This window comes from Lathyrus oleraceus, chromosome 5, assembly GCF_024323335.1.
Source record: "Lathyrus oleraceus cultivar Zhongwan6 chromosome 5, CAAS_Psat_ZW6_1.0, whole genome shotgun sequence".
Classification (NCBI taxonomy): domain Eukaryota; kingdom Viridiplantae; phylum Streptophyta; class Magnoliopsida; order Fabales; family Fabaceae; genus Lathyrus; species Lathyrus oleraceus.
This window is the reverse complement of record NC_066583.1, coordinates 553,011,974-553,028,435: the sequence shown is the minus strand read 5'-3', so window position 1 is coordinate 553,028,435 and position 16,462 is coordinate 553,011,974. Positions and strand designations below refer to the sequence as shown.

Here is a 16,462-nt window from a genome sequence, read left to right as displayed (position 1 = left end):
CGAACTCAGTTTGGTTGCGATAATTATATCTTTGTCATTCTTTTAAGGGTTTTATCGATATTTTCCCTTTCCTTCTTTGGAATAAATAAAGTTTGGTGGCGACTTTGTTTATCACCCCGAGCGTTGGATGCGCTCATGGTCATATTTTTCGCTCTGTGACACACTCTAGTTGTTGACTCAAATATGTATGGTAACCATGATTCCAATGAAGAAGTGAGGAATGAGAGTCCTCAAAATAAGGAGGATAAGAGGCAAGAGGAAAATAATGAAAAGGTCGATGATGATGACATTCCTATTGCTCATATCATGAAGAAGATTATTGAAAGTGTGTCCAAACTTCAAGACAAAAACACTCAAGTGAAAGCTAAAGATGTGGTGAGTGTAGATGAAGAAACTGAATCTGATGAGCAACCTGCAATTAACGTTATGAAGAATTATGCTAAGTCTATGGTTGAAAGAGTGAAAAAAAAGAAGAAAAATGGTTCTCCCAAAATCGGTTTGAAGAACAATGCAACTGTGAAGAAGACCACTCCCCAAAAGCCACTTGTGAGTAAGAAGAGAAAGGTGTAAGTAAACATTGTTGAGAAAAAATATTTCAAGAGAAATCTTGTTCAGTTAATTGACTCTAGGACAGATGCTGAAGCAAAATTCCAGGACATTGTGTCCACCCCCAGAAGGAAGGTTGATGGAAAAAGAATTTCATTTAATGTTGTTCCTGCTCCACTGGATAATGTATCTTTCCATTTTGAAACAAGTGTTCAAAAGTGGAAATTTGTTTATCAAAGAAAGATTTTTTATGAAAGAGAGCTGAGAAAAAAATGTCCTTGAGTGGAAAGAGGTTATAAATTTGTTGAAGGATGCATGATTGATAAAGATTATTTCAGATATTAGACTGTGCTACGAAAAGCTCGTCAAAGAGTACATTGTGAACCTGTCTGACTGCAATGTTGAAGGTAGTCAAGATTATAGGAAGATCTATGTTAGAAGGTAATGTGTGAAACTCTCATCCTCAATTATTGATGCTTATCTTGGAAGAAATAAGTAAGTTGAATCTGAAAAAGTTCTTTCCATGGACAATATAGCAAAGGAAGTCATTGTTGGTCAAGTGAAACAATGGTTCAACAAATGATCATTTTCTTGTGGTAAATTGAGTGTTAAGTATGTTGTTCTGAATAGGATAGGAGCGGCAAATTGGACTCCCGCTAATCACAGTTCAAGCATCACTCCTGCTTTGGCAAGATGATTTATCTAATTGGAACCAAGTCCAAGCTTAACTTTGGTGAGTATGTGTTTCATTAGACCATGAAACATATTCATTTATTTTGATGCTACCAATAGGTTTTCCACATCAATACTTTTTTGTGACCAAAAACAAAAATACAAAATCAAAACTATTTAATCTTAATATTATTGAAATTTGGGTGTAATTGAAAAATCCATAATGTAACTGATTTTTGTTGTACAGGTTGTACACCTGCCCAGACATGGTTTAAGAAAACAAAATTATGTTTGGCATGTCTTAAGTTTTAAGTAGTATTTTAAAATAAACCTCACCTTTTCAGTTTTAGTTTTTAATAATTTAGGATCAATTGACCAGTTAGAGAAGAAATAAATAGTTATATATAAGAACAATAAGATTAGAAGGAAAAAAAAAAAAGAACAGTAATATAAAAACGAAATACTATAACTTCAGTAGAAGAACGGGAATGAAAGAGAAAACAAAAACAAATTTATTTTAAATAAAGCAAATCAAATCAAACTTGATTAAATAACAGCAATCTACGTATACTTTGCTTTCCATAAATCCAGTAATCTTGTTTTATTTCTTGAAGAAACAGATTTCTTAAAATTTATATAAATATTTATATCTCAAAAATACAAATTTATAATATATAGTTTATTATTGATTCCTATACCTTGTAATAATGAATTAACTTCATTTTATGCATAGCCACAAAAGCCATTCCCACATGGAGCACCAGATGAACACTCGTTCTTACACTTTCCACAATGATGAACATTTGTCAAAACATTGGTACACACTCCATTGCAACATCTTTCACCTTCCTTGCACTTGTGACCACACACATTACAATTGTTCTTGTCACTTAAAACATTGCGACAATGTTTCTTGCAACAAAAAAGCAAATCTTTTCCCTTGTTTGCTCTAACTCCATTGCATATATTACTACTCTCGAGATTACAACGTCTTCCTTTCTTTATTATGCTTGCCAAGAATCTACTTCTTGATGATCCATGATGTTGTAATGGAGTGTCCACAATGTAGAAGTCTTGTGCCTCTTCGTCTTCGTCTTCATCTTCTACTATGTCGTGGTGACTTTTATCATCGTCATTTGATGAAACAAACAAGGATAGAGAGATGAGTATAGAGAGAATTATTGTGAGCTTTAGGATTTTGTTGGCCATGTTAATTCTCTCTCTCAAACTCAAAGTAAAAGGTGAACTATTGCTCGTGTGTGTGTGTTAGTTATGAGAAATTTTGTGTGGAATTTAAACTAAAGTTTATCGTGAAATGCTCCATGATCTTAGGGGAAAGTTAGTTGCTTGCAAATGCAAGTTTGAATGAGAGAGTGCAATTCAACTAAATTCTTGGTTAGAGCATAATATTAAGTAATTTACAAGCATATTTGCATGATTCTATGTTCCAAGTTCTCAATTAAATATTGCAATAATTAACGAAAGTTAACTTGTTTGGAAGATGGTTTAAGAAAGCTTCCAAGTTTTTTTTTTTGGACAAAAATAAATAATTAAATTAAGTCGATGGAGTTCACGCGAGGCTGAGACAGATATGTCTCGAACAATTTGAAAGTTAAGTTCTAATCTTAACATTTAGTCCTCTAATAAACGCACATTAAATTCAAAAAAGAATCATATTTTTTTATAAGTAATTTGTTTTTAATAAGTAAAGAGGCCATTCAATAAAAAAAACAAGTACAAGGGTACTCAAAATCTGTACAGACAATCTAAATCAAATATTTGAATTAAAACGAATTAAAACAAGTCACGGAGAAGTGAACCAATGATAAAATTAATGGTATTATCAGAGTATTTAATTCTATTATAAATAATTTTTTTTTTCAAATTAAATTTATATTTAATATAATCAAAATTATATATAAATTAAAATAAAATATTTTAAAAATTATATTTATTATCTTAAGAGACACACTAATAATATATATAAATTTTTATATTTTCTATAAAAAATCAACTGCATCTTATATTATAAAATTAAAAATATCGAATATAAATGATATAAAAATATATAGATGGTTGGAAGATAATTTCTCAACCATTTTATCTAAAGTAGTTTTGAGAATTTAAGGAAATAAAAAATTACTTTAGTGTTTATTTCGGACTCTAGCCATAAACCACAGTTATGATAAAGTTTTAATATTCCTCGTTATAGATGAAGGGTAAAAAATAACTCTCTTGAAAAGAGTTGCATTTCGCATCAACCATGTACTTCATAATAGGTTCATAAAATCTACTAAAAGAGACTCGCCAAGGCTATTAGTTGGCATCGCAATTCCCAGCCAAGAACCTACAAGATCCCAAATCATGTTTGTGAATTTACGATTGAACCCCAAATAGGCAATATTTTCTTGTTCATCAATGCAAAAAAAACACAAGCAAACATACGATCTTCTGGTAAAATTCATCTTTTATGTAATTCATGTCCTCTTGGGAGGAGATTTAAGAGTACTCACCGTTAGAAAATTTCATATCTAATTAGTATCTAGAGTTCTAGTTAGATTTTTAATCATGTTATCAAGAATTACACGTTGGTGACCGTATTTCCGGGATCGTAAGTTGTTAATCATTCGCTGCAAAGATGAATGGTATTAGTGATATTCTAAATTCTCTTCCAATTCTTGACGACAAGAATTGAATCCGATGGAGAAAACAAATGCAGTCTTGTTCGGATTTTATGAAACCCAAGAAGTGGTTACTAATGACGTCCCTACGCTTGTTGAGAATGCAACTGATGCTTAGAAAGTCGCGCACAAGGAGGCGAAGAAGAAAGACTGCAAGGCCACGTATTCCATTCAATCGACGGTAGATTCAGCGAATTTCAACAAGATCTCTCATGCTGAATCAGCGAAGGAGGCATGCGATATTTTTGTCAAGTACTATGAAGGATGTGAAAAAGTCAAAGTCGTCAGATTGCAGACTTTGCGACGGCAGTATGAATTGCTGTAGACGAGAGAAGATGAAAAGATTGTATATTATGTGTTGAAGGTGCAAAACCGTGTTCATCTCATGAAGGGTTGTGGTGAAACTCTAACTGATAAGATGATAGTTGAGAAGGTAATGTGTATGTTAAACTTTCACTTTAATCACATTATCGTAGTTATTCAAGAATCCAACAATCTTGAAACCATGAAACTGGAAGATTTGGTTGGTTCGTTGGAGGTGCATGAGATTAGGATTGTCGAACTGAAATGGGTTCAAGATTTGATACCATGCCCGGGCTTGGAATAAGCATGGTGGTTCTGACAAGTTCAAAGACAAATGAGACAAGATTCAAAGCAAGAAGTCTTGGTTGAATCCTCAAAAGCAAAAGGTTAATGGTAGGGCTTCTGAATCCTCGAAAAGAGGAGAAGGAAACTCCTATCAGAAAGACAACGAGAAAAAAAGGTGTGCAGTGTTATAACTATGAAAAGTGGAGTCACTTGGCCAAGAGTTGTTGGTACAATAAAGACAATAGAGCAACAAAAGGCATAAAGGAATGAGCAAACTATTCACGCCAAGATTCAGATGACTCTGAAGATATGGTGGTTTTGACTGCAGTTGCAGATGACAATGTCGACTCTAAGACCTAGTTTCTTGACTCGGGCTACTCGAATCACATGACTGCTCGAAAAGTGGGGTAGCACATTTCGAAGAGTCGAAGAAGAGAAAGGCCAAACTTGATAATAATAGCTCGTTGAAAGCAAAAGGTATTGGCGACATAGCTATTCAAAGGAGCAATGGAGGAAAAGTTATGCTCAAAGATGTACTCTATATACCTGGAATGAAGTGCAATACATTAAGTGTTGTACAACTGGTCAAAAAAGGTTTCTCAGTGATTATGAAAGATGGAGCCTTGGAAATGTTTGGCACTCATAATAATTTGGTCTTGAAATATCCTTTGTCGAAGAATAGGACATTCAAGACCATGATCAGTTCGACTGAAGTACAATGTCTAAAAATTATTGTCGACCACAAGCATTGTTGGTTGTGGCATTTGAGGTTTGTACATTTGAACTTTCAATCACTCAATAAACTAATTACTCAGAATATGGTAATTGGTATACTAAGTCTGGAGAAGCCCGACAAACTCTATGAAGGTTGTCTAGTCAGAAAGCAACCTAGAAAGTCTTTTCGTTTCGACTATACCAATGAGATCCTCCTCTATACTTGAAGTTGTACATTCATATGTATGTGGCCTTTTTGAGGAGAATACCATTGGTGGAAACAGGTATTTTGTTTCATTTTTCGATGAGTTTAGTCAAAAGTTGTGGATCTATGTGATCAAACGAAAGGACAAAGTATTTGAAATCTTTAAGAGATTCAAGATGCTTGTCAAAAACCTGAGTGAAAAGAAGATCAAAGTTCTACAAATAAATGGAGGTGGCGAATCTACATAAAATATGTTTGAATAATTCTGTTTAGAACATGGTATTGATCATGAGATAATTTTCCTTACATGCCTCAACATAATGGAATAACAGAAAGAAGAAACAAGATTGTATTGGACATGGCGAGATGCATCTTGATGTAGAAGAATTTGCCAAAATCCTTATAGGATGAATTTGTTTCCACTGCTATTTATATTCTGAACAAGTACCCTACCAAGAATCTAAAGAACGAGGTTCCTGAAGAACTATGGAGTGGTAAATGACCATTAGTGAATCATCTGAAGGTGTTTAGCTCTATTTGTTACAAGCATGTTCCTGATGCTATAAGAAGGAAGCTTGATGATAAGAGTGAACCTATGATTCTGGTAGGATATCATAAAACTGGTGCATACAAGTTGTTCAATCCAATTAATCATAAGATTGTGATGAGTCGAGATATTGTGATTGATGAAAACTCTGCCCGGGGTTGGAATTCTAGTGATGAAATTGACAAGCTGTTGATGAGCTATGATTTTAAAGTCGGAGATATTGTCGATATTCCAGTCGAAGTCGAAGTAGTTGTTGACATGCCGAACACATTCAAAGTCAAATATGATGTAGCTAGTACTAGTTAAAGACCTCAAAGAACTAGATCTCTTCCAGCAAGACTTCAAGACTATGACGTGACTGGTGATGATGAAGTCACACCAGATGGAGAATTAGTTCATTTATCCTTACTTGCAGGTGTTAAATCAATCAACTATAACAAAGCTTTAAATGATAAATAATGGTATTATGAGCCTTTGGCTCGAGTGAAGGGACTGGATTACTTGTATCAAAATTCCTAATTAGGTATGAGGTGGCCTGTTAAAAAATGTCAACGGCGGTACAAATGTATATGGACGAAAGAGTTTCCACTTGAGAGGGAGCATTGTGGATAGACACACACTTGAAGTGGAGTGTTGAGAAAAAATTACAAGTGTGAGCAGTGTGGGGAAGTCCCATAATGGTTAGGAATATGGAGACTTGAGTATTTGTAAGTGGAAGAATCCACACACCTATCACCTTAAGGTTTTGGGTGAGTATGTGATCTGTCTCTCACAAAGGTGTGTTGCTCTTAAATAAAAGTCCCCAAAGTAAAATTCTATCTCGTGTTGACCCTCTAAATTATCCCCAACAACAATAAATTATGGAAGTAAGCTATGGTCGAAGAGTTACAAGCAATCGAAAGTAACAACACACGAGAGTTAATCGAATTGCCAGCACATACAAAAGTTATCCAAGTGAAATGGATGTTAAAGTTAAAGCATAATTTTTATGGGTAGATAGCAAGACATAAGGAGATATTGATATCTCGATCTTTTCTTCAGAGAGCATGAGTCAACTAATTTGAAGTATACACACCAGTAGCAAAGATTGACATATTCCTGAATTTGAGAAAGAAATTAGGAATAGTTCAAATCGACTATGATTAGTGTATGTTTGACAACTTGAATTATAGGGGGTATGTTGAGATATGTAATATAATCTAAGTTGTGTATGGATCAAGCACAAAGTTAATTAGGGTTTAAGGTTATTATATTTGTTACTTAGTAGTCAAGTTACTTAGTTGTATATAAATAGATACTTCGTAATTCAGTTTTAAAAAATAATCATTCTTCAATAATAGTATCCTTATTTCCTTATTCTCTCTCTCTCTCTCTCTCTCTCTCTCTCTCACACACACACACACACACACACACACACACACACACACACACACACATACACACACACACATACACACACACACACACACACAGTCACACTAAAAGTGCCTCATGCACTAACAGTCTTTGCGTAATTTGGTTGGTTGAATGCTTTGTAAAATATATTGCAACTATGTGTGTTGTTCTTGCACATAATCACTTTGTACTGGTCAAAAAGTATAGGTGTGTGTTCCTCATGCAAGGACTGAGGGACTCAAAAGCCGTTGTAGGTGTATAACAAATAACGGTGTGAGTGCAACTTTCCGTTAGATGTAGTTTGCATGATTTCAAAACTAGGATACTTTAGCGTTAATGTATATTGGACAGTATCCTCCGATTCTCAATGTGCATCTTAGTATTAGGAAGCATAGAACATTTGGAAACAAGTTAGAAAACAATTCATACATAAAAAATGCATCAAAAATAATATTTGTGAAAAATGAACCTACAGGTCGACACATACATATATCAGGTCAACACATAGAAGAAAAAAAAATTATGTGTCGACACATTCGTTTTATAGGTCGGCTCATTTACTGCATTATTAAAGACTGTAGGCTTTGTTAGATGTACCTCCTCTACAGGTCGGCACATGACCTTTATAGGTCGACGCATGACCTATACAGGTCGGCACGTGACTTTCACAGGTCGACTCATGCAACAAAATTTTCCAAAAATTTATAATTTTTTCAAAACTTTTGCTTTAATACTTCATACGTGCATCATATCTATCAAGGTTTCTAGAGAGTAAAACCTATACGAAACCGGGATTTCAAAGCATTCTCACCATCTTCAACCTCATTCTATGCATACACACAATCAAACTACACATAATCATTTTTTGATTGGGTGCCTTCTAGAATTAGGGTTGATAACGTCCAATTTAGGTAGATTGTATTGTAAATTAGGTTGAGAACTTTTAGGGTTTCAAATTAGAAAACCGAAGTGAGGTTTTCCTTCAAGATCATTTAGGGTTTGAAGATTTTGGACAAGATTACACAATCTATATCCGATCAAGTGAAGTCTTTGAAGAACATTAGGTTCTTGCAAAGGAGCAGCATGGGATGGTGGATCACATTGGTAAATCTTGGGTTTTAAAAAGTGCGCGTTTTGGATTCGATCAAGTGAAAGCTTTGAATAACAAGGTTTTTTTTGCAAAGAAGTAGCGTGAGACGGTGAATCAAAGTGGCATTGTTGGGTTACTTGATCAAGCTTTGATCAAGGGGAGAGAAGGTGTTAGAATCAACAACAAACTTAGGCTTTGTAGTGTTAGATTGCTACATCTCTCTTGTATTCATATAATTTCAAAGTAAGATTAATTACACTATCTCAATTCGAGTTCGAATTGAGAGCATACTTACCCATAGCAAGGTCGATTGGGGAACTGTCTAAATAAATCCTTGTGTACTCTCTCTCTCTCTTTCTATATATATATATATATATATATATATATATATATATATATATATTATATATATATATATATATATATATATATATATATTATATATATATATATATATATATATATATATAATATATAATTTTCGGTTTGCAAATTGTTGATTTCATTGATCGTGCAATCAATTTCTTTGGATAATTAATTTGGATTACATTTTGAAATTGACATTGTTTAGTTGATCACAACTCCTTAGGTTGTGATTGGGTTTTAAGACCAACAATACCATATAAAATTCCAAACAATATCAATTGCACACTAGGTGTTCGACAAATTATCTCAATTGGTTTTTTTTGTGAATCATCATTAGAAGTATATTATCCTTGTTGCTTTGCATTCAACTGGTTGTGATTAATTGTGTTTGGACAATTTAAGATTCATTATCATATTATGATTACTATTACGCATATCCTTACTTTTTGATGCCAACTTTGGTTAGACGATTTTGATCCGAGATACTACCGCTTGCTTCCGCGCCATAAAAAATTTCAAAACTAATTTTTGTCAAAATTTTTAACTAGCGATCTATTCACCCTCCGCCTATAGATATAAGTATATCGTCTAATAAGTGGTATCATAAACTTAGGTTAATTTTATGCTTAATATTTGTTTATTAGATAATGGCTATCGAACCTTAAGGGGCGTACAATAGTGCACCAATTTTCACCGGTGAAAATTATGGCTATTGGAAATCTTGTATGCGTGTCCATATCAACTCGGTTGATAAGGGTGTATGGGAAGTCATCATCAATGGTCCTAATGAAATTATAATGACCAATGGTGAAGGCGTCGTCGTACCAAAACCTGAAAATCAATGGAATGATAATGATAAGAAATTATAGTCATTCGATTGGAAAGCACAAAACATTCTCATATCCGCACTCGGTGTTTATGAATATTATCATGTTTCCCATTATGAAACCTCCAAAGCTATGTGGGATGCAATATAAGTTTTCCACGAGGGAACTAATAAGATCAAACAAGCTAGGATGTATGCCAAATGGGCAAGTAAATGAGAGTCTCATTTAAATAAAAAAAACATTGTTTCAACTTCAAGACCTCTTGAGATTCTTCATATGGATCTATTTGGTCCCTCAAGGACCAAAACCATAAGTGGTAACTGTTATGGTTTTGTGATAATAGACGATTACTCGAGATTTTTTGGGTCATGTTTTTGTATAGTAAAAATGAGGCTTTGTCAACTTTCAAACAATTTGCTAGATTATCCCCAAGTAAGATGAATTTGAAAATTATTGTTATCCAAAGCGATCACAGAGGTGAGTTTGAAAGTCACATATTTTAGAAGTATTGTGATAAACATGGCATTGAGAATAACTTCTCCGCTCCTAGAACTCCACAACAAAAAGGTGTTATGAAGCGGAAAAATCGTGTTTTAGAGGAGTTAGCTAGAACTATGCTCAATGAAGGTAATCTACCTAAATATTTTTGGGCCTATGCCATTAGCAAGGAGAAAGGCGATCCAAAATGCAACGGAAATTAAAATTTTCTCCTTTAGTGATCCTTATGAATGGGCATGATCAGTGATAGAAATCGTTACCTCTTGTGGCGATTGAAACCTTTGATGTAGATCTAAGGAGTGATCACGGACGTTGAATGGTAATAACGCCTCTAATCAGTCCATACGAACGGATTCCTTCAGACTCAGTGCTAGCTGCTACGAATGAAGATTTTGAGTGATATATATATATATATATATATATATATATATATATATATAGAGAGAGAGAGAGAGAGAGAGAGAGAGAGAGAGAGAGAGAGAGAGAGAGAGAAAGAGAGAGAGAGAGAGAGAGAGAGAGAGATACATATATATATATATATATATATATATATAGATAGATAGATAGATAGATAGAGAGAGAGAGAGAGAGAGAGAGAGAGAGAGAGAGAGAGAGAGAGAGAGAGAGAAACAAAATTTCATATAATCAAATGCTTCTGCACAAGGGTTCTGTAAGACCCCAGTTTTGACCCTAAGATCCCTCATGTTATCTCATCATATGCATTGGCTTTGGGATCGCACCTTGGCATTCTCCTTACCCCTCTTTCATTGGGTTTACATTGGGAGAGATCACCAAGCACATTTGATTATATCATAATTTGTTTTTCATTATTTACTAACCAAAAGGCCAAAAATATGTCTATGTATAGTTTTGTTTCCTTTGTAGGTAGGGTGTGCATCCACCAATGTCTCACCAAGCTCACAACTAGGGTTTGGGACCCTCAATGCAAGGAGATCAGTCAAGATATGGTTCAAAATGGTTCTATACATACATATATGGATCCCCATGATCTTCACTTATTATTTTGATCAATAAATCATCAAGAGTTTGAAGCTAGGTTACCTTGGAAACCCTAATTCATATGGGTATCTTGTGTGACTTCCTCAACAAGTTTCTTCAACATTTTATCAAATATTTCAAAGTATACTTCATATTATATCATCTTATACATATATTATCCTCCATGATTCCCAAATATCAAGAAAACTTCAAGATTGCAAGTAGGTTCAAAGTGGTTGACCAGAGAAAGTCAACTAGTCAAAACTGGGGTTCCCTAGACCCTATCTCCTACAAGTTTTGTCATATGAAAATTATTCCAAGAGAAAAGTTACTATTTATAACATTACAAACAACTTTCATGTTGACATCAAGATCTAGGTTTTCTTAGAAAGTCATTTTTTATGGTAAACGATTATAGGTCATTTTGTTTGTGCCCTAGTTAAGAGGTCAACTTACAAGGACCATAACTTGCTCAATTTTTATGATATGAAGACCATCCAAGTTTCATGATCAATTTTAAGATCTCTTATCTAACTTTTATTCTTTGATAAATTTCAAATTCAACTTGAAAGTGCATGTTCCAAGAGGAAACATTATAGGACATTTTGGGCCATTACCATTGAACAAGCAATTTTCCTCAACTTCTAAAATGCAAACTCCCTCATGTCAAATCTAGATTAGGTCAAATTTGTGATCAAATTTAAGAGGATTGAAAGCACTATAACTTTGATGAAGAAACGTTTTCCGTTTGAAGCTCATAGCAAACGTTATTTAAGGTGGAAGAAGTGGATATTTAACTTGGTACTTAGAAAATTTTCAATTATGTTTTTTATTTCTCAAACTTCCACCTCAAAATTCATCATGATCCAAGATTAAAATGTAAACATTTTCAACATAAAAGTTGTTCCCCTTGATTTCACCTTTCCAAAAAGTCCAAGATCACCTCATTTGGATAATATTTGAATGACTTGCGCATGGTTACTCTTCATGGTCCCATTTGGATGAATCACATGATCATTTCTCAAATACAATTTCATGGCCTCATGTTAAGCTTTCAGCATCATTCATGATAATTTGTTAACCTATTCCAATCATCTCATTGGCCTATCACACGCCCATGCAAGCATGCCCTAACTTTCCAATTTTGGCCAATTTTCAAGTGTGTGAAAAGTAATTCAAGAACTCTATAAATACATGACCTTGGTGATCAGAATGAGGACCCTCTTGACCAAGCTTCGACATGCTTCTTCCCCAAACCCCATTGAAAGGATAATCTTGAAGATTTCTTGAGACTCAAGAGTCCACACTTTTTAATCATCAATATCATCTCCTGCAAGTGGATAGAAGCAAGCCAAGCTAAATTGAGAAGAAGATCGAGCTCAATTGAAGCAAACCGAAGGTGAATTTTTAGATTTTTCTCTTCTTTGATTCTCCCTCAATTCTCCATCATTTTGCTTGATCCTTGGTTGTCCGAAGTCCTACCAATATAGGCAACAAGATTGAGTTGCTTTGAGGTTAAATTGAAGCAACTCAGTTCAAGATCCTCAAAATTAAAATCCATGTACCTTTCAATATACTTGGAATTGGAGGAAATTGAGGCCAAATTCGAGCTCCTGAGTGTTTTTCCTTTAAAATCATGTCCTTATTTTTCATTTTGGTGATGGTTGGTGGTCATCCAGTCCGGTGAGGTTCACCGGAGAAGATGACCGGAGCCCTAGCTCTGGTGAAGTGTTGGCGTGTTCCCAACCTTCAAATCCTTTCAAAATGTTTTAATCCTGACCCTCCTTCCTGATTACCACGCGTGTACACTGCAGAACAGGATGGAACCGCGTGCTTGGCCATCAGATCTGCCACCTCAATTAATGAGGGAGATCTGATGGCCCCTGATTTTTCATATTTTTGGATTTTTCATTTAATTGATTTATTTTGTTTAATTCATAATAAATCGATTTTTAATCCAAAAAATATTGGACTTACACCAAAAAGATTTAAATATTTTTCTCTTCCATATTCTGAATTAAAATTATTTTTTAGATTGATTTTAGTATTTTTCATGAATTAAGTGTTTTTGTGTATATTTTTAATTGTTTAAAAATACTTCTGACTTTTTAAAAATCATGAAATTTTTTTTCTAAGGTCCTTTGACCTTGTTTGACCTAGGATAAATCCCTTGGTCATTTATTTGGTGTTTTGAAGGGATTTTAGGTTTTGTCCAAATTAAAATGTATTTTAATTCATTTTTAATGTGATTTTTAATTGATTAAATGTTTAAAAATATTATTGATCCATTTTTATTGGTCTTGTGATGTTTGACTTTCTTTTTGGGCGTTGGTCATGGTTGATTTGACTTTTGTTGGATCAAAATCATTGGATTTAGGGATTAATGAAATGTACATTTCATCTTCCAAAATAAATGAATGGTTTTGATCAGATGAAATTTCTCCCATAATCAATTTGTGTTTCTATCTTCCCCTCCCTCTTCATCTTCAACCCCATTCTTTCCCATTCCCTCATTTGACTAATGAAATCTCTAATGTCTAAAGGCTAATTGGTTCATCAATGACCTTGTGTCAGATGAATCAATACAAGTATGACTGAGATAGGTCCTTCCCATTTTATTTTAGTGTGTGGTATATTTTAGGAGTTTGGTTCTTTGTACCAAATCTCTAACATGCATTAACACCTATATTTTTATTGTCCGGCCTCCGATAGTTGTGACTTCTACATAAGTCCAATTACGATTGCTTAACGTAGAGCTAAATTTGACCCTCAAGGCATATCATTCTAGTAAGTGAGATTGTAAGTCTCTCATTCTTCATGGTATTGTGTGGAGATTTGAACTTTTTTCCTTTCATGGGAGCTAGTGCATACTTGTTGAATTATCCAAGTTGGAGCCCTTCTCATGGAAGATGTCTTGGTTTAAGGATTAATACTTGTGAATGAATGGTTGAGTATTCTCCAAAGAGTGACTTAATCAATTAAAATTTACCACTAACATTTGACTAACCATTGACTAACTCTTATTAATATTGCTTTACTTTCAAGTCATTTACTATTATACGAATTTAAATTTCAGCCATTTATCAGCCATTGCCATTTACATTTCATATAACTTGTTTATGTTTCAAGTCCTTTTCACTTTGCTCATTTGAGTCATATCTTGTGATTGTATATATTGTTTGCTTGTTTTTGGTTTTGTTTATGGTCTTAGGACCTTAAAAAATTTAATAACAAGAATAACCCTAAAAAACATTTGGTGGACTGTTGGACTTGATCTGAACTTTTGGACTTAGAATTAGGAAACATTCCCTATGTTAAAGGACTTGGCCAATGCCAACATTTTGAGACTGGGATTTTTTGGATTGTGCCTTCATCTGATGCAAGACCTTAAGTTCCCTTTGATTCATCTGTTACTCTATCTTTGTGATTAATTTCTTATTTTGTTGTTTGTCTATGTCAGATGTTTGGTCTGAGTTGATTAAGGAACATTTCATCTGATACATTGGAAGACAATAAAGACTTCCAGTTATTGGAGTGCTTGCTTGGATTTGGATATCTTTATTTGATGCCTTGACCTTCATGATGTCTGGATATTGCTCATTGTTTATTACTTATTGCTTGATCAAAGTCCAAAGGAAAATGGGTTTCTATATGACATTCTTGTCTGTTGGATTGCATCCCATTGGTTAGATCTTTTCAACTATTAACTTTTAATTTATGCTTAGGATAGCCTCTTCATCTCCTCCCACTTCTTAAATTTCAAAATCTCTCCCTCTTTTCAAAAACATTCTTTATCTTATGATTTCAAACTTAGACATGTTTTAATAATTAGAAACTTTGGTCTTATGCCAATGAATTTTCAAACTTTTTCTTAAATCAAACTTGTAAATATACTTAACCATATTGACTCAAATTTCAAAATACAAAAAGACATAACAACTCCATTCAAAATTTTAGCTTTTTGTGCCTTTTCTTATTAAACTTTTGTTAAAAGCAATTCACCAACTTATTTGAAATTTTTACCACGAACTAAGGGGTTTTGATCCCTCATTTTTATGTTAGTACGTAGGCATAAGACCGAGGTCTTGTCAAACACAAAAATATAATCAATAATTTATTTTATTATCCCCACACTCTATTTTATCAAACATCTTTTATACCCAAAACACATGCACACATAAAAAATGGCTTACTAAGAGTACCTAAGACATTTTGGGTGCTAACACCTTCCCTCTGTGTAACCAACCCCCTTACCTGTAATCTCTGGAATTTTATTAGTTTTGATTTGAAAACTTTTTAACTTTGGGTTTTGTTCGTACTTTTCCCTTTTCCTTTGGAAATAATAAAAGTGCGGTGGCGACTCTGGTTTTATTGACGTTAAGCTTATCCATAGCTTGATGGTCATGAATTTACCGCTACAAAAATTAAGTGGCGACTCTGCTAGGGAGTAGTCCTCAGTGGGTTTAGCCTACTTTTTTATGTGTATATGTTTGTATATTGTTTGTGTGATATGATATGTATGTTGTGCTTGGTGATCTCTGTGTGGTGAGATAAGTTCTAACCCGAACTTGAGTGCAATTAAGATAGGAGGATGGTATAGTCATGTTCAACTTGTGTGGAGTAATCCTTAATAAGTTGGCTTGAGACCCATCTACTCATTGGAGACCCCCTTGGAATTATTGATATCAGACGAGTTAATTGTGGATAGACATTATTCTTTCTGACCTGGGAATCCGAGAAGCTGAGGACCGTAGAACATTTAACCCAACTTGGCCTATTTAGGACTTAGTACGGAGACTGTTCAGGTGTAGACTTGATAACAATTGTTACGCGATACTACACTCAGACGAGTTCCTCTTGAGAATATTATGGGTTGGTGAGTCAGTTAGCTTAACTTATAATATCCGATTGATGGGATTAAGACTCTGAGAACTTTTGTAGAACATGATTTACAGGTTTTTATCCTTAATACACTCCTTTGGGGTGGTCCTTAACCTTACTCCATGCTCGTGACTCGCAACAAACCCTTTGATTCTTGGTTGATCCGACCAAGTCTCATCAATATAAATGGAACTTAGATGTTGATAAGGTGAAAAACATAATCCACCAAAATGGATGATTGATCTTGATGATGATTTGATTCATCCCTTAATCTTTGTTTGTGTTTGCCTTGTGTATGATCCCTTGTTTGTGATTGTTGCATTCATGCATACATGTGCATCATAAGATTCATCACAAAAAAGTAAATTTTAAGGAAACTAATGTCTCATTTGCAAATATTTTCAGACTATGGATTATGGACGAAGGAACACTAAAAAGTACAGTTTCAGATAT

The 16,462-nt window shown here is 34.0% G+C and overlaps 1 protein-coding gene across 1 annotated transcript; it reads right to left on the bottom strand.

Moving 5' to 3' along the window:
* Positions 1-1,789: 1,789 nt before the first annotated feature.
* Positions 1,790-2,471, bottom strand: LOC127083164 (protein GRIM REAPER). Its single transcript, XM_051023408.1, has one exon. It carries the CDS (start codon positions 2,425-2,427, stop codon positions 1,942-1,944), a length of 486 nt encoding a protein of 161 aa, XP_050879365.1. The 5' UTR covers positions 2,428-2,471; the 3' UTR covers positions 1,790-1,941.
* Between the last annotated feature and the right edge of the window lie 13,991 nt (positions 2,472-16,462).